At 40.8% G+C, this 20,239-nt stretch overlaps 1 protein-coding gene across 9 annotated transcripts in view; it reads right to left on the bottom strand.

Moving 5' to 3' along the window:
* The window catches only part of LOC126092469 (1,5-anhydro-D-fructose reductase-like), a 142,498-nt gene that overhangs the window by 73,457 nt on the left and 48,802 nt on the right, over window positions 1–20,239 (bottom strand). For 5 of the 9 annotated variants that reach the window (XM_049908077.1, XM_049908075.1, XM_049908076.1 and 2 more), the window contains exons 3-4: window positions 12,543–12,710; window positions 5,934–6,134 (exon numbers count right to left, since the gene is read on the bottom strand). In XM_049908077.1, the coding sequence (XP_049764034.1) occupies window positions 5,934–6,134; window positions 12,543–12,710 (369 nt within the window). The remainder of the gene's footprint in view (window positions 1–5,933; window positions 6,135–12,542; window positions 12,711–20,239) is intronic. The other 4 variants (XM_049908080.1, XM_049908078.1, XM_049908073.1 and 1 more) reach the window with 1 other exon arrangement.

Raw genomic sequence — 20,239 nt, forward strand, 5'->3', positions numbered from 1 at the left:
ACTACTTCTTCTGACAGACACAGTTGAATGGAAATGAAGAGGGATAAAGGAAAAGGACTGGTGAGATTTACAGGAATGTTGCCTGAGACCCCAGGTAAGGGAGACTTACCAGAGCCCAGTCATAACCGGTTTCAGCAATACAATGACCATCTGCAGATTCTATAACAATAGAAAGGAAATTTATATTAAAACCTAAAAATAAGTGCAATATTTAACACTTCTACATTTACGATGATCTGTTCACCTGAGTGAATTGTTTTTACTACATACGTGCTTCAGCTCCGGCGATCAAATATTGCACTGTCTAGTGTGGGCCGCAGCAGATGTCAACAACCTTTAAGGCAGAGGAGCATACCATCCACCTGCAGCAGAGCACTATACTTGTCGTGCTGCCTGTGTTGTCCCTGTCGTACTAATGGACAATGGCATAAACAGGCAATAGCCAGAAATACAGTGCCATTGGGTGTCAGAAATACACTCTACAAGTATTACTCCTATTTTCATCTATAGCAATGTTTACTCCTTGTTCTAAAATGTTATTTCCCTGATTTAATGATCTTTTCTGTAATTTTAAATTTTATATACATTTTACCTAAATATTAATAGTAAATTTGTCATATTTTAGGCTTTTGAAAAATAAAGACTATCTTATAAAGGACATGCGCATCTAGCCAAAGAGGGGGAATAAAATCTAGCAAATTTTTATATCTATAGAACACCAGTGTTTTAGATTTTATAGCTAGTTTGACAATGCATGAACCTGTGTTCAATGTATGCTGCCTTTAGGTATGAACTATATGTATTTCGATAAATTCAGTTAGATTACTAATAAGCCTGGTTAAATATTGCACTTATTTTTAGGTTTTAATATAAATTTCCTTTCTATTGTTACAGAATCTGAAGACGGTCATTGTATGGCCAAAACCGGTTATGACTGTGCCATAAGAATGTGATTGAGTCTATAAATAAACAAAAAATTTTTTACAAAATAATCAATCACTCACTCCATGGACAAATGTCGTTCTTTACAGCAATATACCACCATTCTCACTTCAGTCTTCACTGGATGTAATTACCCAACCAGCCTAGTTCAAAAGAAGATTTCACAGGCCACCACATCCAATATTGGTACTGCTGAACCCTCCAAAAAACAATTTAGCAGTACACCTATTGTCATCTCAGTACTATTCTGGTCCTGAATGCATTAATCAACTATTTCAACAAGGCTATGGTTTCCTAAAATCATGCACTGAAATTTAGGTCCATTCTGTCCGATATTTTGCCCATCACACCTAGAACAGTGCAATCTCCTGGTGTGGCCCTATCCTTCTCCTGCACCCATTTCCCTATCCTATGCCACCTACCCGTGACTGTCAACACTATAAGACTCGCCCTAAGCACACCCCTACGTCCACCTATGCCAGATCTGTAACTGGAAAAACAAATACTATTAAAGAGGAAGCCACCTGCGAAACAATACATGATGTACCAGCCTTTATGTAGACACTGTTTAATCTTCTACAAGTTATCACTTAAGATGAATGGGTATAGATAGAGGGTGTATACTGACAACACACAGTATCCTGTAGCAGAGCAAATTCTACAACATGATAGTCATGACCTCATCCCTGTTTCACCACACTTGCCATACTTCCCCCTCTGACAGCAATTTTTCCGAACTCCACAGGTGGTAACAAGCATTATAACGTAGCCCATAGTTCCTGCCACCAAGCTGGCCTAAATGTATGTAAATTTTTTTGGTCTCAGCATTTCTTTTTAGTAACTATTCCTTTTCTTTGCTCCCTTTTAGTTTTCTATATCTTTTATTTTCTGACATGATTATTTTTCCCTGTCCCCAACTCACCTGTCTACCATGTATACAGCACTTAGCTTTCTCCTCTTTATTAACTATTAACTCTTGCTCGATGTTTTTTCAGAAACCTTTGTCTTCTTTTTTACCCTATCTTCTACCTTTACCCTCCCAGGTTTTCAAATCTCATCCAGAGCAGTCCCCAACAATTAGCCTTTCCTTGTCATTCGGTCTGGTAAGTCTAATAAGTGACCTGGGTTCTGGGCAACTTTTTCATGACACTACCCATCTCCTAAACCTCGCCCATCCTTTTCCTTCATCTCTTTTCCTTTCCCATCACCTATTCTGCCAGAAGGAGGGGCCACTGGCTCTGTAAGCTTGAATATTTCCATAACTTTGTCTGTGCTTTCTCCAGCTGCTGCTTGGTGAGTAGACTTTTTATCAATCCAATTATACAATAGCAGGATGGAACACAACAATATTAGGATAGTTGCTACTCACCATATAGCAGAGATGCTGAGTCACAGATAGGCAGAACAAAAAGACTGTCGGAAAGTGAGCTTACAGCCCACAAGGCCTTTGTCAAAAATAGACAAAACACACACATGCATACAAATATTCGCACAAATGCAACCCACACACAGGTGACCACAGACGCTGAAGCTAGACTGCGAGCAGTAGCGCATGATGGGAAAGGCAACCAGATGGTGGGGGTAAGGAGGAGGCTGGGGTGGTGAGGAGGAGTGAGAGTAGGGTAGGGATGAGGGACAGTAAAGGGCTGCTTGTGGGAGCATATAGGGATAGGGGGCCAGGGTGGGTAGCCAGTCGCAGTAAGGAGGGGGGGGGGGGGGGAGGAGAGGTGAGGGGAGAGGAAGGGAGGGGAGGGGAGGGCAGTGGAAAAGGAGAGATGTACAAAGACTGTGGGTGTACTGGTAGAATTGAGGACTGTGTAGTGCTGGAATGGGAACAGGGAAGGGACTAGATGGTGAGGAAAATAACTGACAAAGATTGAGGACAAGATGGTTGTGGGAACATAGGATATCTGTAGTGATAAGCAGTCCCTCTCTAAATATGCCAAAGCTCTCAATGAGCCCTTCATAGACTGCAATTACCCTCCCAACCTTGTACAAAAAACATATATCCCTCACCTTTTCTTTCCAGTCACTCACCATCTCCACTACGGGGGAACATTCCCCTTGTGACTTCGTGCCACCCAGGAATGCAGCAACTGAATTATATTCTCTGCCAGGATTTTGATTACCTGTTGCCGTGCCCTGAAATGAGAAATGTTCTACCCACATCCTTCCCCAGCTCGCACAATGATATTCTGCTGCCCACTGAACCTACACAATATCCTTATCCATCCCTACACAACCCCTGCTCCCAACCCCTTGCCTCATGGCTCATATCCCCATAAGAGAGCTAGATGCAAGACCTGTCCCACACATCCTCCCACCACTCCCTACTCCAGTCCAGTCACAAAAATTACCTATCCCACTAAAGGCAGGGCTACCTGTGAAATTACTCATGTGATCTACAAGCTAAGCTACAACAACTGTGCTAGATTCTAATTGGGCATGACAACCAACAAGCTGTCTGTCTGCAGGAATGGCCACCAACAAAATGTGGCCAAGAAACAGCTAGATCACCCCATTATGGAGCATGGAATCCAACATGACCTTCATTTCAATGGCTGCTTCACTGCCTGTGCCATATGGGACCTTCCCTCCAACACCAGCTTTTTGTTCTCTACCTGCAACATACCCTATGTTCCCACAACCCTCTTGGCTTCAACTTCCCTTAGTCAGTGTTCTTGCCCATCTTACCCCTTCCCTGTTCCAATACCAACACTACAAAGCCCTCTATTCCACCAACGCACCCACTGTCTTTTTACCTCTCTCTTTTCCCAATTATCGCCCCCCCCCCCCCCCCCCCCCCGCCCACCCAACTGCACCAAGCTGCCCTACCCTCTCTCCACTCGTCCTTGCCTTGTAAGCTCCCACAAGCAGCACTTTACCATTCCTAACCCCTACCCTACTATCCCTCACCTACCCTGCCCCATCCTCCTCCTTACCCCCACCACCCAGTTGTCTCTCCCATCACATGCTGCTGTTCGCAGTCTGGCTTCAGGTGCCATAGACTTTGTTGTGTGTGTGTTTTTTGTCTATTTTTGAAGAAGGCCTTTTTGGCCGAAAGCTCCCTTTCTGGCAGTCTTTTTGTTGTGCCTATCTGCGACTCTGTATCTCCACTGTATTGTGAGTAGCAACTAAACTTTTCATAATATTTTTACAATTATATGAAAGTAAACATGTTAATCAAAAATATAAAGCAATCCATCACAAAGAATCTGATGTCATTTTATATGTATATCATCAATTTAATAGTAACTAAAATAGATTACTACTCACCACATAGAGGAGGTGTTGAGTAATGGACACAAGTTTAAAATTAAACTGTTGGATAAGCTATCACCTACAGGTGCTGTGTCCGCAGCTCGTGGTCTTGCGGTAGCGTTCTCGCTTCCCGCGCATGGGCTCCCGGGTTCGATTCCCGGCGGGGCCAGGGATTTTCTTTGCCTCGTGATGACTGGGTGTTGTGTGTCTTTCATCATCATTTCATCGCCATTGACACGCAAGTCACCGAAGTGGCGTCAACTCAAAAGACTTGCACCAGGCGAACAGTCTACCCGACGGGAGACCCTAGCCACATGGCATTTCCATTTATACCTACAGGTGCTGAGGTCCGACTGAGGTTAGTAGGAATCTTGGACGAATTCTGCTGTGGGGAGATACATAAAAGGTGTGGGGAGGGGAAGGAATAGCAGGATAGGGTTGTGGGAAGATACTGAAGAGCTGTCTGTGGGGGACGTGTGCAGGATGCTGCTAGGTGCTGCACTGGAAGGCTGTGCTGGAGGGAGGAGAAAATAGGAGAGAACCAGAAATGGTAAAAGGACTATGCACATTTTTTTTTGGGCAGGAGGAAGAGTGGAGGGGGGGGGGTCAGAAGACATGTGAGGCTGGGTTGGGAGCAGGGAAGGGGATAGAGACAGATGGAGAACAGGGATTAGCAAAGTTTGAGGCCTGGAGGTCACAGTTGTGAAGGGCATGCTGCAAGGAGAATTCCCACCTGTGCAGGTCAGAAAAGCTTGTGTTGGTGGGAACTTCCTGATGGCTCAGGCTGTGAAGCAGTCACTGAAGTTGATCACATTGTGCTGCATGGAATGCTTGGTAACTAGTCATCCAGTTATCTCTTGGTCAAAGTTTAGTAGGGGTCATTCATGCAGACAGACTGCTTGTTAGCGGTTACACCCCTGTGCAATGTGGCATAGTGATTGCAGCAAAGTTGGTAAACCATATGGTTGCTTTCACAGGTGACCCTGCATTTGGCAGGACTAGAGTAAACAGTAGTGGAGGATGTAAAGTAATAGACAGCTTGATTATTTAACAAACTTAACTGATATACAGCTACTCACACAGATCCAGTGTGGATCCAGTATGGTAGATATTCTAATGCATTAATGTGGAACCCATGTCACATTCCTGATCTGTTACATACAGAAACATTTCTAAACATTTTTCTTGCATTCACAGCACCTGATTTGCCCCTGGTGGCCAAAATTGGAACTAATTTTTTCCAGTGTAAATTGGTTCCACATTAAACATATTATAATATCTACCAAGTTTCGATGCCATATGAAAATTACAGCCCACACTGGACCTCTTTGAGTAGCTGCACTTTAATTATAACCACTGATACATGTTTTGTGGAATATCAGGTGGACAGAATACTTTTCATATGGGACAATCAACAGAAAACTGTAACCAGACTTTGTCACTTTCTTTCTTTTTCTGGGGCAGTCATCAACCAACAATCCCAGAGATCGGGTAAGTACTTGAGTCATCATTTCTGATGTTGCTACTTCCAAGGATAAAATGTAGCGATACTATAAGAATATTTCCTACAAAAATTTCCTTCTTGATAAAATTTATTTATTAAAGTAATTAATACCCTATATTATGTGATGAAGCACTAACTTCTTAGAAAATGCATGCTTTCAAGTCCAACAATACAGTATAATTCACAATAATTATATGACAGCAACACTAACACTAACGAAACTTACCTTCCACAGGCTGATGATGTCAGTGTTCATGTCCAAGAGAACATTTCCATCCTTGTCTCTTGGTAAAATTTGACCACCCACATCCTGGACCCCCACAGGGTGGTGTATCAGGTACAAGTCAACATAACTCAACTGCAGGGCGTCTAGAGATTTTTTAAGGTACTTCTCTACAGACTCTGCACGATTTCCAGCAGGTGGAAGCTGAAAGACAAGAACTGTAAGGTTACTCTCTCACTGTCTTTAACTTCTCTGATAAGAATAAAATCAGTGCGGTTACACTGACAAACCCAGGAACTGGAAGATCCTTCAAGGAAGTATGGAAAAGTGCTAATTTATATCCTTTTCCTGTCATACTGCCACTAGGCTCTTTTTTTTTTTTTTTTTTTTTTTTTTTTTTTTTTTTTTTTTTTTTTTTTTTTTTTTGGGGGGGTGGGGGGAAATCATTGGCTGCCATTTGTTCAATGATTTTTCTGATGTTTCACCAGGATGAGTGACTGGTATTCTCAAACATTCACCAATCCATTGCTGGTGGCATACTGGACTTGAGCCCCATCACACCAGTGTCTGAGGATATTTTTCTGATCATTATCGCTGCGGTTCTCCCACTGTTACCTGCAATGGTTATTTGCTGCAGCAAGGGAATCAATAGTACATTTATACTGTCGCTTCCTTCTTTCTTAATAATATTTGATGTACCTTCCTCATGATGTGTGTGATTTCAGAGAGACACATCCATTAAAGTTCACAGGCCTACTTAAAGAGGCCACTTGGGTTGGCCTCCCGGCACGCTCTGGTGAGCTGCCGAAGAAACAGCATTATTTAAGTGACAGGAAATGAGTGCTTGACCTATTGTTTACACTGTATTACTGTTGTCCAGTCAATTTGTTCAGTGCTACGCACAACCTGTATCTTATGTGTTGCTCTATAAAGTACTACATCCCATAAATTGTGTTTGTTTTTGCTATGACAATACCACTGTTATGTTTCTAAATTTGCTGACATCCCCGAACAAATGGGCATGATAGCACTTCTCCACAGGAAGAACCTGCATTAGAAAATTTTATTATATGATTGGTCTTACACAGCGCGTACTCTGCCAGCCAATTTCTCCACCTGCAATACTATTTACATCCGATGATCCTGGTACTGATAGACTGTCTGGCTGACTTTTCCCCATTGTACATTGCGTGAGGTGTACTCTGACACTGCGAGTGAATCATTTTGGTGATCCGAGAACTCTCTGATCATCTTGATCAGTTTGTATAAATGTTTATGCAATATATGGCCAATTCTGTCCATTACCCTGAGGGTGTGTGGCAGAAAGGCTTAATCTCACATTTCTGCTTCTGACATGTCACTTCACCAGATGTTAGGTTTCCTGAGACTTTTCATATGACTGGTGTAGTATCCATTGTGTGTCAACACTTTCTAAGTGTTGCATCTCATATTTGAAGTGCTGTGGTTCACATATTGGTCTTGCGCACATATTAGCTTATGAATCATACCCATTTTGAAGCCACTGAAATTCGTAAATATGACAATAGTTTTGATAATAAAGAAGAAAGCATTATGTTAAACAGATCCTGAATTCATAAGCTGCAATGGATGACTGTCAAGCTGCAATGGATGACCGTTGCAAATACTGGGAAATGCCAATGTGGCCATCTCCCCCCCCTCCCCCCCCCCCTCTCAAACTGGCACGGGGAGTTAATATGACATTCAGCCATGAGCTCAATTCTGATCCATGAACAGTAATGAGGATGAATCTCTGACAATGCCTACCACTCATGTTGGTGAATTGTCAGAAAGATCACTAAACAAGTGTCAGCTGAAGATACCAAGAGACAAGCCAATAGGCAATAAGTGAACAAGTGACCACAAATCCCCAACACTTGTGTATCCATTTTTCTCACATCTATCATCCTAATCCTATTGGCAGAATTTATTTTATTTGCATCACAATTTGTTGTCTGTTCAAAGAGGATTCAAAGGGCACCAAGCACTATGGAACTTAACATCTGAGGTCATCAGTTCCCCAGACTTAGAACTACTTAAACCTAACTAACCTAAGATATCACACAAATCCATGCCTGAGGCAGGATTCGAATCTGCGACCACAGCAGAAGCGCAGTTCTGGACTGAAGCACCTAGAAGCACTCGGCCACAGCGGCCAGCTTGTTGTCTGTCTAAACTGTCATTTGAAGTGTTTTATTTCCTATTTATAATGAAAATAAACATTTGTAATGGTTCTGTATCTTGTCTTGAGTGTGGCTAACAACTGTTACACAAGTAAAGCTTTTTCTGTGTATAGTCTTTCCTACTCACGTCAATTCCTGGAATTCTCACTTTGTACTCCATTCAAGTCATCACAAGCCTCCTTACAGGACTTTAATTTGACACAGAAAGGAGCTAAACATAGGCTATACAACTTTTTGTTATGGTATCCCTACACACAAAACATATGGAAGGTTGTGTAATTGTAAGTTAGATTCCCTTGAAAGTTTTAAGTTGTACTGATATTAACAATAAACAAAAATATCATGGTGAATTTCACTGTCTTTTCAAGGAACTGTGAAGACTGGTTCTTCAGTTATTTTTGAATGCCTCACAAACTATTTGAAACTTTACACATACTCATTCAACTGAAAATCGGAAAAAAATGAAATGAACTAGGGAACACTCTTGGGTTCAAAGCAAAGACTGTATTAAGTAATCACATTATTTATGATGTCAACTGATTCTACTATCACTGTTTGGAAGAATATTATTTATGATATACATCATTTACTATAATTTTACTTTATTTTACAGGCACTTTCAATACCACAAGATTTATATCAATACTTACATATTTTCAAAACTATTAATAATCATAAAACATGGAACTAGATAAATAAGATATAAATGGAAAAATATTATCAACACTGTCTACAAACAATTGTGAGCTTTGTCATCTACATTGAAAATAACTTTCGCCTTCTTGTACATTTCTCTGGCACTAGAAAAGTCATTGGAAGATCCCCCTGGTTCCAAGATTACAATGGTAATATCAAGAGGAGGAGGAGGGGGAGGGGGAGGAGGAGATCCCATTGATAACAAGGTGATTAGAGATGGGGCACAAGCTCGGATTAGGGAAGGGTGGGTAAGGAAATTGGCTGTGCCCTTTTAAAGGAACCACCCTGGCATCTGCATGAAGCAATTTAGGGAAATCACATTGGCTGGTTGGCTGGTTTTAACTGTCGTCTTCCAGAATACGGGTCCTATGTGCTAACCACTGCACCATCTTGCTCCGTATGGTGACATCATTTGATGATCCAGTATCAGTACTACATTGTGTCATCACTGAGTTGGATGATGGAAGCAATGCAAGGGACAGCTGCAGTGATGTTGCATTGTTTAATGCTGCAAGTTCACTACCTCCACATAACTGAGCCAGCGGATTTTTAAATGAGTTTGTGTGCAAAATGTGAACAGCTTGAATGAATGTGAACAGCTCAAAAATAAGTCACCTATTTGGTAGAACTCATGCTTCACTCTTCTTTGGGACTGCAGCTAAAGCTTCCTTAATTTTTTCATTTTGGCTTATTTGCCAAAGGAGAGCTGACACTGTTGGTTCATTCGATGCTTCTATCTCTCAACACTCAATGTCAAGTAATGATTATTCTGACTCTTCAACATTTGATGATGTAGGATGTAGTGAGGTGTGTCACAAAAAAGTCCAACTTATCTGCCAATGGGCAATTCTGATATTTCTTGGCTGAACCTGTGCCTTCTTTTATGAATTTTGGATATTTCCTGTAGGAGTCTTGTAGATTCTTCCATTTTGCTCATACAGCTCACCTGTCAATCAAATCACACACAAATTACTTACTAACATGGGTGGTTTCAGTTGCCTGAGACTGCAGTTGTGTGTGTGAATTACGTTTGCGGAGTTGACTGGAGGAACTGAATTACATTCTCCGACAGGGCTTTGATTACCTCTCATCGTGCCCTGAAATGAGAAATGTCCTGCCCACTATCCTCCCCACCCCTCCTACCATGGTATTCCGCCGTCCACCGAACCTACACAACCCCTGTTCCCAATCCCTTACCTCATGGCTCATACCCCTATAATAGACCTAGATGCAAGACCTGTCCCATACATCCTCCTACCATCACCTACTCCAGTTCGGTCACTAACATCACCTATCCCATCAAACGCAGGGCTACCTGTGAAACCAGTCATAGGATTTACAAGCTAAGCTGCAACCACTGTGCTGCATTCTATATAGGCATGACAACCAACAAGCTATCTGTCTGCATGAACGGCCACCGACAAACTGTGGCCAAAAAACAAGTGGGCCACCCTGTTGCTGAACACGCTGCCAAACATGATATCCCTCATCTCAATGACTGCTTCACAGCCTGTGCCATATGGATCCTTCCCACCAACACCAGCTTTTCAGAATTGCGCAGGTGGGAACTTTCCCTGCAATACATTCTACGTTCCCGTAACCCTCCTGGCCTCAACCTTCGTTAGTCACTGTCCTCACCCATCCAGCCCCCTCCCTGTTCCCATTCCAGCACTACACAGCCATCATTTCACCGCCGCACCCAGTCTTTTAATTTCTTTTTATTTCTCTCCTTTCCGCTACTTACCCCCTCCCCCCTCCACACCTTCTTTCCTGCAACACTTCACTGTTCGCCACTCCCACCATACTATCCCTCCCCCTCCCAGCCTCAGCCTCCTCCTTACCCCCACCCAGTCGCCACTCCCAATATTCACTGGTGCTGCTGCTCGCAGTGTGGTTTCAGCTTTCTGAGACTGCAGACGTTTGTGCAAGTAGAGAGAGAGAGTGTGTGTGTGTGTGTGTGTGTGTGTGTGTGTGTGTGTGTGTTATTCACTGGTGCTGCTGCTCGCAGTGTGGTTTCAGCTTTCTGAGACTGCAGACGTTTGTGCAAGTAGTGTGTGTGTGTGTGTGTGTGTGTGTGTCTAATGCTGACAAAGGCCTTAATGGCCGAAAGCTACAGTTGTGTGAATCTTTTTGTTGTACCTATCGTGACTCAGCATCTCCTCTATATGGTGAGTAGCAACTTTCCTTCCCTGTTATTGTTACATTCCATCCTGGATTTTCCATTGTTTGATTTTATTTCTGAATATAAACTTTTACAGGGTAGCCATTAGAGAATAGCCTAAACCACTTTACCGCCTTGCTTGGTAATTACTTGAGAAGTAAGTTCCCCCAAAGCGACAGAATGTGATGCTCAACAGCAGATTCTTGCTAAAGATTCTTCTACCATCAACAAACACTGCAAACTCAGAAAACATAAAATAAAGATGCAAGCAATAGTGATAAATGTGACAGCTTATCAGTTATGTACTGTGTATTCCACCTTTACATGCACAACCATTAAAGTTATTGTATCATTCAAGTAGTTACATATTAACAACATTTTTAGGAACAATAAAATCTGTCTTTTTTCACAGAGTAGTGAAAAGAACACAGTAAATTAATTTCTTTACCCCTTGTTTACAAAAATGTAATTGTAAAAACTTTACACATAGTTGAAAATGCACATACATGTAAAATTACATGTTACGAGCAATAAATTGAAACTGAAAAGGAGCACTATGTGAAACCACATCTTTTACGTTGAATACCTTGCTCATGAGTGCAGCGACAGCAGAACCATGAGGATTACAGGTAGATACTGAACTAAAATGTAGACTTTCACGGCCGGAAATGTCATGTCCATTTTAGTTATCTGGGCTGCTATGCCGTGGTCGGTTGATGAATTGTGTGTCAATTCCCAACTAACTGTAGTCAGTAGCGAGCCAGTGGGTGTGTTGGACCTTCCATCGAGCTACAGACCCCCTTGAAGATGTCCTCCACAGATGGGGACAAAACATTGGGAACTGACACACAGTTCATCAACCGACCACGGCATAACAACTCGGATAATTATAATGGACAGATACTGAACTCTAGTGTTCACTTCCAAGGCTTGGTTGTTGGACAGTACACATTACTTGTCTGTCCTGCATTTCAGATTACCACTGTAGATCTAGCTTATCATGTGCTTTTCTGTCTGTAAGTCATTTCCTATTTGATGACTATATCATTCAGAGCGCTTCAGGTTCTCTTGATGGTATGTGTTGATATGTCTTTAAAAATATATTCTGTGCATTGGAAAACATTATTGGGCATCGCTTTCAAACCAACCAGGATAATCATGTATGGCTGAACCACCTCCTCTGTTCCTCACTAATGGAATCATGGATTCTGCATGCTGATCATCTGACCAATAAATGCAATATCAGCTACTGAATGAACTGCAAAGTTATCAGAAATCAGTAAGCTCCAATAGTGACAATAATAATGACAATGAAATGGTGGCACTGCACAATAATGTAGTCAATTCCAGCAAAATCTTCAGCAAAGCAACTGCAAAAGACAGAATGAGTTTGAAGGAGTTCAGAGTTGCTGTCATTGCAGGTCATGTAGGAGCATCACATTGAAAAGGGCAAATTATGCACCACACCTCAGCATACACACGGAGGCATACATGCCACAAGCATACATGCCACAATCTAAACTAGTACAAGAAGCTGTAAAGCCAACTACTCACCTTAGTTACAATAAAAAGATCTTCACGTTTCAGTTTCCCCGAATCAAGCCATTTCTTTAAAGCTTGCCCTATTTCTGCTTCATTTCCATACATGTAAGCTGTATCAATGTGCCTGTAGCCTGTTTCCAACGCAATATCAACAGCACGTCCAACTTCACCTTTAGACGACTGTAAAAAATGAACTGGATTCAATATTACTACAATAACAATGGGTTCCAATCTGCTAACAATATAACTGCAAGGGGTGATCAAAAAGTTTACATTTGAAGCCCCAATCTACAATTGGTATGCCAATCAGGTAAAATCACTATCAGTATTGTGGCAATCATCCCACCAATGCACTAAATTGAAGATACCTGTTTGGTAAAGCTTCGTATCCTACTGTGTGAAGCTGTCCATAAATGCCTACTGCACATTCTCATCCAACAGGAATGGTTGACCTTTCAATGCCTTTTTCCAGAGACCAAAGAGGTTAAAATTGCATGGGGAGAGATCTGGGCTATAAGGCGGGTGCTCAATTGTCTCTCAGTTGAATTGGCATAATTTATGGGTTACACCATTTGTGATATGGGGATGTGCATAATCATGAAGCAGCAGCATCTCTCGTCATAGTTTTCCTGGATGTTTCGCCTTGACTGCACACCCTATACACCCCGTACACATTCTTCATTCTACAAAGTATGGGTATGTCTACTGGTGTTTGTAATTCAGCAGCCAAGAACAGAATAACAGCATGTATGTCCTGTTTGGAGGTATTTGGTAATAACATTGCTATAGTTCACATCAGGAAGATATAAATGACACATTAATCCCTTGCCTACATGTCAGTGCTTATATACCCACATCGTAGTCACACTATGTTGCATATGTGCTCCACAAACTTTTTGATCACACCTTATAGTGTTTAAGTACATTAACTCCTCTTTATATTTATTTATTTATTCATTCATTCACTCACTGACTCATTAGTTCATCATTTCTGTAGATCCTATAAAGGAGAACCTTCAGGGATGTGGGACAAGTCAAAGCATATACTGACAGGAGACGAAGACATCAAAGAAACTTAGTATTTATACTAAGTTAACAATGAACTATCACTATGCAACTTAATGCTATTCACACTTATGCTGCCTAAATTTAACTGAGTAAATCAGAAAGAAAGATACTACTTTGAAAACAGCTTCCACCTCCTTAGTTTTATTATGTAACTGCTGTTTGTTATATAACTGCTGTTATCAGCTTAACATTTACTTGATTACAATTGTAATTTTCAAAGAACATATTTTTTGTATATATAAACACTAGGTTCTATTTATTACTTGTCTTACAGCTTTATAACTACCGCAGCCACTTGTCATGTAGGTAATAGAAATTTACAATCCCTAGAGCTGCACATTCAGATAGTATGTATGAAGAGCGGCTAATGAGGTATGTTATTAATTTTCTTTAGGACTGATAGAGATTCCCAATTCCTTGTTTTATGTTAGATAGGAACTTGTTGAATATCTTCCCAGCAGAGTCCGTTACTCCATTCTGAACCCTGGACAAGATGTCAAAGTCTACATGAAAATTATTTGTGTCTTGTATTGTGGCAGCAAATCACATTTACTCTGAAACTGATTTTTATTACCATCAACAATAACCATTAAAAAGTAAATGAATAGGGAAGTAAGTGTAAGAATGCCAAGATCTTTAAAAATGCTTCTACAAGGTGTGTGATTATCTGATTGCCCCAATATTCTTACTGCTCACTTGTGCTGAACGGACAGTTGATTACTTTAGATGCATTACCCCAGAAGATAATTCCATAATACAACAGGGAGTGTTATGCGACAAATAATGATGGTAACATTCATATCTTCCATTCCTGAGTTTTGTCACACAGTTTTGTCTGTTTTCTATTTCATGCGAAGCTTACAAGATAATGCCTTTGAGACAATACACTCCCCTGTTGCTGGTCACCATGATGTTTTAACTGATGGCCAAATCTTGCCACTTCGTAATTGAGCCTTTCATTAATGTAATGAAAATGTTTAGTTTCTGTTAAGAGTTGGTTTGACTGCAGGCATAGTCAGTTCACATATATAACATCTATATTTTACATGGCTATAGAGTAGTTATCAATGTAATAAACATTCAGTACACAGTGTTAAGAGAAAATTTAGGGAAAGAAGGTTAAGATAATTCTGTGTTCTGATATCAAGGACATTAAATAGTTCACATATTGGATTCATTGTTAATTGGAATTTTGGAATTACTCCACGTGAATATACTTTGCAGCGAGTTTAGCAGACATGTAAGGTCCAATATTATGACTATGTTTGGCCATAATCCTAGCTGAGTCGTACATCACCCACAGTCCTTAATGTTTAATCTTGTCTCATGAATTGTCAAGCCACAATTCCCTGTGTGTGTGTGTGTGTGTGTGTGTGTGTGTGTGTGTGTGTGTGTGTGTGTTTTCCGCATCTCTACCTAAACCACTGGGTCAATTTTAACCAAACTTGGCACTCCTACCACTTAAACTCTGGAAAAAAGCATTGTGCGCATAACAACTACCTAGTTCCCACTGAGGTGGAGGTGACATAGGAGATTGGCAAGGAGGGGAGAAGAAGATTGACAGAGACGCAAGAGGAGGATATGGGCAGAGAGGAAGTGGACGAGGAGATGGACAGAGAGGAGGTAGAGGAGGAGATAGATCAAGAGGGGAAGGAGGAAATGGACAGAGACAATCGGAAAGAAGAAATGTGTGCAATATATATGCCATACGTATATGTGGACCAGGCCATGGATAAAATGCTATTGTATTATAAAAATGAAGGTCCTTCTAAACTACAGGATCAGTTTCAATCAAACTTGGTACACATATCACTTGCTGTCTGGAAAATCACATTATGGTGGTAAATACCACTCCTTCCACTGAGGATGATGTGAAGATGGGATGCCAGAAGAAGGATACAGGGGGGAGGAGTTGGACATACAGAGAGATGGAGGGAGGAGGAGACAGACACAGAGAGAGATGGAGGGAGGAGGAGACAGACACAGAGATGGAGGGTTGAGGAGACAGATAGAGAGAGACAGAGAGGGTGCAGAGACCTGTCAGAGAGGGGGTTGGAGGAGACTGACAGGAAGGGTCTGGTGGAGGTGACTGAAAGGGAGCAGGATGGTGGAGAAAACCAACAGGGAGTGGGGTGGAAGAGACTGACAAGGAGGTGTGGATGAGACTGATAGGGAGGGGGAGGTCATATGAGACAGACAGGGAGGGGGAGGGCAGACGAGACTGACAGGTAGGGGAGGCACAAGACCAACAGGAAGGGGGGTGTGGGAGAGACTGACAGGGAGAAGGGGGAGGGGCAGATGAGACTGACAGGGAGTGGGAGTGGACAAGATGGACAAAGGGAGGGGGTGGATGAGATGGACACAGAGAGGGAGTGGACAAGACGGACACATAGAGGGGGTGGACGAGACAGAGACAGAAGGGGGTATAGGAGTTCAACAAAGAGGTGGGGTGTAGGAGTCTGGAGAGAGGGGGTGTAGGAGTCTGACAGAGAAGGGGTGTAGGAGACCAACAGAGAGAGGGGGATGCAGGAGACATACAAGGGAGGGGGGGGGGGGGGTTGGAGGAGATAGACAGAGAGAAAGAGAGAAGTGGGTGGAGGAGAGACAGAGAGAAGGGGGTGGAGGAGAGACAGAGAGAAGGGAATGGGGGCGACAACCAGAGAGAAGGGGGTGGTGTAGGAGACAGGTGGAAGATGGAGTAGGATAGTGGGCAGGTGAAAATGAAAGAGGCTGTGAGGAGACATGTGAAAAAGGGTTTGGGTGTGAGGTGGAAATGGGAGAGGGTGTGAGGAGGCAGGTGGAAGGAGGACAGGTTGTGGGGCAAGAGGAGGAATATGGACAGGTTGTGGGGGTGAAGGTGGAAGGGGGCATCTTATGAGGGCACAGGTGGAAGCAGGACAGGTTGTGACAAGGCACTTGGATGAGGGACAGTATGTGATGAAACAGTTGGATAAACAGTGAGAGAAATGGAGTGAGGGGGGGAGGGGAGAGGTAAATTAGGCAAGAGATTTAAATGTTTCTTGATTATTTTTATGACACTATTTCAACAAAATTTGGTAAACATACAACAAATTTTTCATATAAAAGTAGTGTGGGCATTAGCAACCCACTAGTCCTAGGGATGGGGATGAGAATGTGCGATATGTAAAATTTTTTTACAAAAATATTCTGGTACTTCTTTTCTGTATTTAGTTCAATTGTAATACTTTAAAAGTATGAAACACAATTTGTGTCTTATTTGTGCTGTTCAAAGTGTCAAACAGGTCGCAATAATGTGCACTACAGTGAACCAAAGTTTTTTGCAACATGTTTTGGGACCAAGATCATCCCACATGGCTGAACACCACAGATAAATTTAACATCCTCTATGGATTCATACGGTGTAACACAGCAGAGATTCATGCATATGTGTCTATTCACAATACTTATGACTCATATATATGTGGGCAAAGGCACAGGTAAATATGTTGAATATATCTATTACCAAACAGTTTTAGACGGTGTTGAGCCTGCAGTCATGCAATATTTTTTTAAAAAAAGTAAACCACTATTTGACTGTGTAATACTATATTTATCTTCCATATTATTCAGATTTCGGTTTTTATGCCATTCTCAAGTACAATGCTGCAAGTAGTTAGATCATTATTATTTCATATCTGTTAGGGCATTTCAAAGCTACTTTAGACTGCCTTAATAGATATGAAGTAATAATGATCCAGAAAATTTTAGCATTGTACTTGAGAATGGCATAAAAGCCAAAATCCAGATAGCACAGAAGATAAATATAGTAATCAGTCAAATTGCATTTTTTAAGTATTATTCACAGATACTGCTGAACTTCGTGTACATCATCAATGAATAATAGTCATATCTAACTTGATAATTATATGATTTGGTTCTACAAGGAAAACTAATTTTGAAATAGTATCCTGTTCTGTACTTAGTATTGTCAGCCAAAATTGGAGATTTATTTTACTTTGCACAACCAACATGTTGTGTTAATGCCCATTTTCTAGTACTACTGTTCCAAAAACTCTGTCCCTATATACAGCAAAAATTGCTGAAATAAAAGTGACCTTCTGTTGTGTGGTAAATAATTTATCACCAATACTGGATGGTGAAAAATGGAATAGTTAACCTGTAAACCTGCAATATATTAGGTAGTACTCCAGCAACATCTCGTTTCATTACTTAATGCCTTCATTGTATGTTACCATATCTTGATGTATAAAGAGTTACAATTTAATTTTTTTATATAGTGGAGATACTGAGTCACAAAGAGGCCTATCTGTAACTCAAGTGTCCCTGCTACATGGTGAGCACCAATTATCCTTTTTATAATATCGTTACATTCCATCATGAATTGTCTATTGCCGAATTTCATTTATTTCATAATGATCAAACATTTGTTGTTTCACAGTACACCAAAAGAGTATCTTTAAAACAGTGCGATGACACCAGTTCTTGTGTTTAAAAAAAAAATTATTTCATGCACTATGAATTGGTCATTCTTTAAGCTGATATTATTTGATAGATCCATAAATAAAAATACACCTAGTTAGATATCTTCTTCTTTGTCTCTGCAGCATTATAAAAGACTGTTTCTTTGATACTCAAAATCATTTTGCTTTTCTTCTAAATTTTTGAAGTAATACAATATAGTGTACCATAATTAATAGTGTAAACTGGCATGGGTGAGAGCATACAATAATAAAAGCAAAAAAATCTTGCAAATGAGCCTTTTGGGAGATAATTATGAGTGTGTGGTTATGAACTGCTACTGAATTTAGTCCAAAACATGAGGCATGGTCAAAAAATGTAATGGGAATTTTTGAATTTTGTAGGCTTTATACATCAAATTTTCATTTTTTAAAATCTTGTTGGTGCACAAGTATGTTTGCGTTTTCAGCTGCTTTGAATATATATTCTTTAAATATATATTTTATTGTTGGCAACTGAAAAGGTTTTTGAGTGTTCAGCAAATTTTTACTTTAAAAAAAGATGTCTCAAAGAATGTGCAGTAAATTTTGCTTTGAAAATGGAATAAACTGCAGCATCACATTCGAAATGTTGATGGGACCTTTTGGCAAGTCCACTACGAGTAAGACAAGAGTTTACAAGTGGTATAAATGTTTCAAAGAGGGTCATGAAGATGCTGAAGATGATGACCACCCAGGACATCATAGCACATCAATTACTGATTGGGGGAAAAAAAAAGAAAAAAGAAAAAAAAAAGCAGAATCACTGTCAGAGAGATTGCTGATGATACCAGCATATCCTCTGGCTCATGCAAAGCAATTTTTTGGGTCATGAAATGTGTACAGCAAATTTTGAAATTTTGCTCTAAAAATGTTCAGTTTTGACCAAACACAACACCATGTAGACGTTGCTCAGGAATTGTAGAACAAAGTCGACAATGATCCATAACTTCTAAAGGAGGTTATAACAGGTGATGAAAAATGGGAATGACTTCCAAACGAATGCCCAACTGTCCCAATGGCAACTGCCAGAAGGTCAAAGGTAAAATAAATAAATTCAACAAGTTCAATCACATGTGAAGGTTCTTATGTTTTCTTCCATTATAATGGGATAATGTATCAAGAGTTCCTGCTTAATGGTTGTACAATCAATAAGGAGTACTACCAGGAAGTTAAGTGCCATTTCCAGCAATAAATTTGAAGAAAACAACCAGAAATGTGGCAAAACCATTCATGGAAATTGCATCACAATAACGCTCCTACTCACAACTCAATGCTTGTTCGTGACTTTTTCGCAAAAAAAAAACAAAACAGTTATGTTGCCTCAGCTACCCCGTTCACTGGACATGGCTCCCTGTGACACCTTTTAATTCCCAAGGCTGAAAAGAGTTGCGGGAGAATATGGGATTGGAAACAGGTATGAGAGAGGAGAAAGAGTAATTGAGTTCTGCGATAAATTTCAAGTACTAATGGTGAACATACAGTTCAAAAATCACAAGAAGGAAAATTCCAGCTGCATTACATCATGGTCAGAGATTACAAAACCAGATACACTGGATTGCAGGGTGTACCAAGGAGCAGATATAGACTCGGATCACAATTCAGTAATAATGAAAAGTAGACTGAAGGTGAAGGTAATCATCTACAATAATCAATGTGGAACAATGTGGGATGCTGAAGAATGAGGGTTGCCCAGAAAGTAATGCACTTTTTTCTCAGCCAAAAACAATGCTATGAACGTGAAACATTACATATGTATTATTTGAAGTCTTCTGAGCAAGTGCACCAAGTTTCCGTCACTCCCACAGATAGTAAGCTGAAACCCAAAGTGGAATGCTCTGAGATATTTAGCGAGTCATGGAACAAATATTGGAAAACATATTAGAGGCCACAGGAGGGGAACCTTTCATTGCCAGTTGACAAAAGTATTCTCTCTCTTGAGGTTGAAGTTGAGCTCACAGTGAAGTCAACTGGTCTCATATAACAGGTCTAGGTAAAACCAAGTTAATTGTTGGATGTTTTTACTGGCCACCTGATTCCACTGTGGTAGTTCTAAAGACATTTGAAGAATGTCTTGAGGTGTTTGTAAGTAATATTACAGTAGTTGCAGGTGTGAGTGCAGACTGAGATATCTATGGATTCACTGTGGCGAGTACAGACAGC

This window comes from Schistocerca cancellata, chromosome 7 (assembly GCF_023864275.1).
Source record: "Schistocerca cancellata isolate TAMUIC-IGC-003103 chromosome 7, iqSchCanc2.1, whole genome shotgun sequence".
In the NCBI taxonomy this organism is placed as follows: domain Eukaryota; kingdom Metazoa; phylum Arthropoda; class Insecta; order Orthoptera; family Acrididae; genus Schistocerca; species Schistocerca cancellata.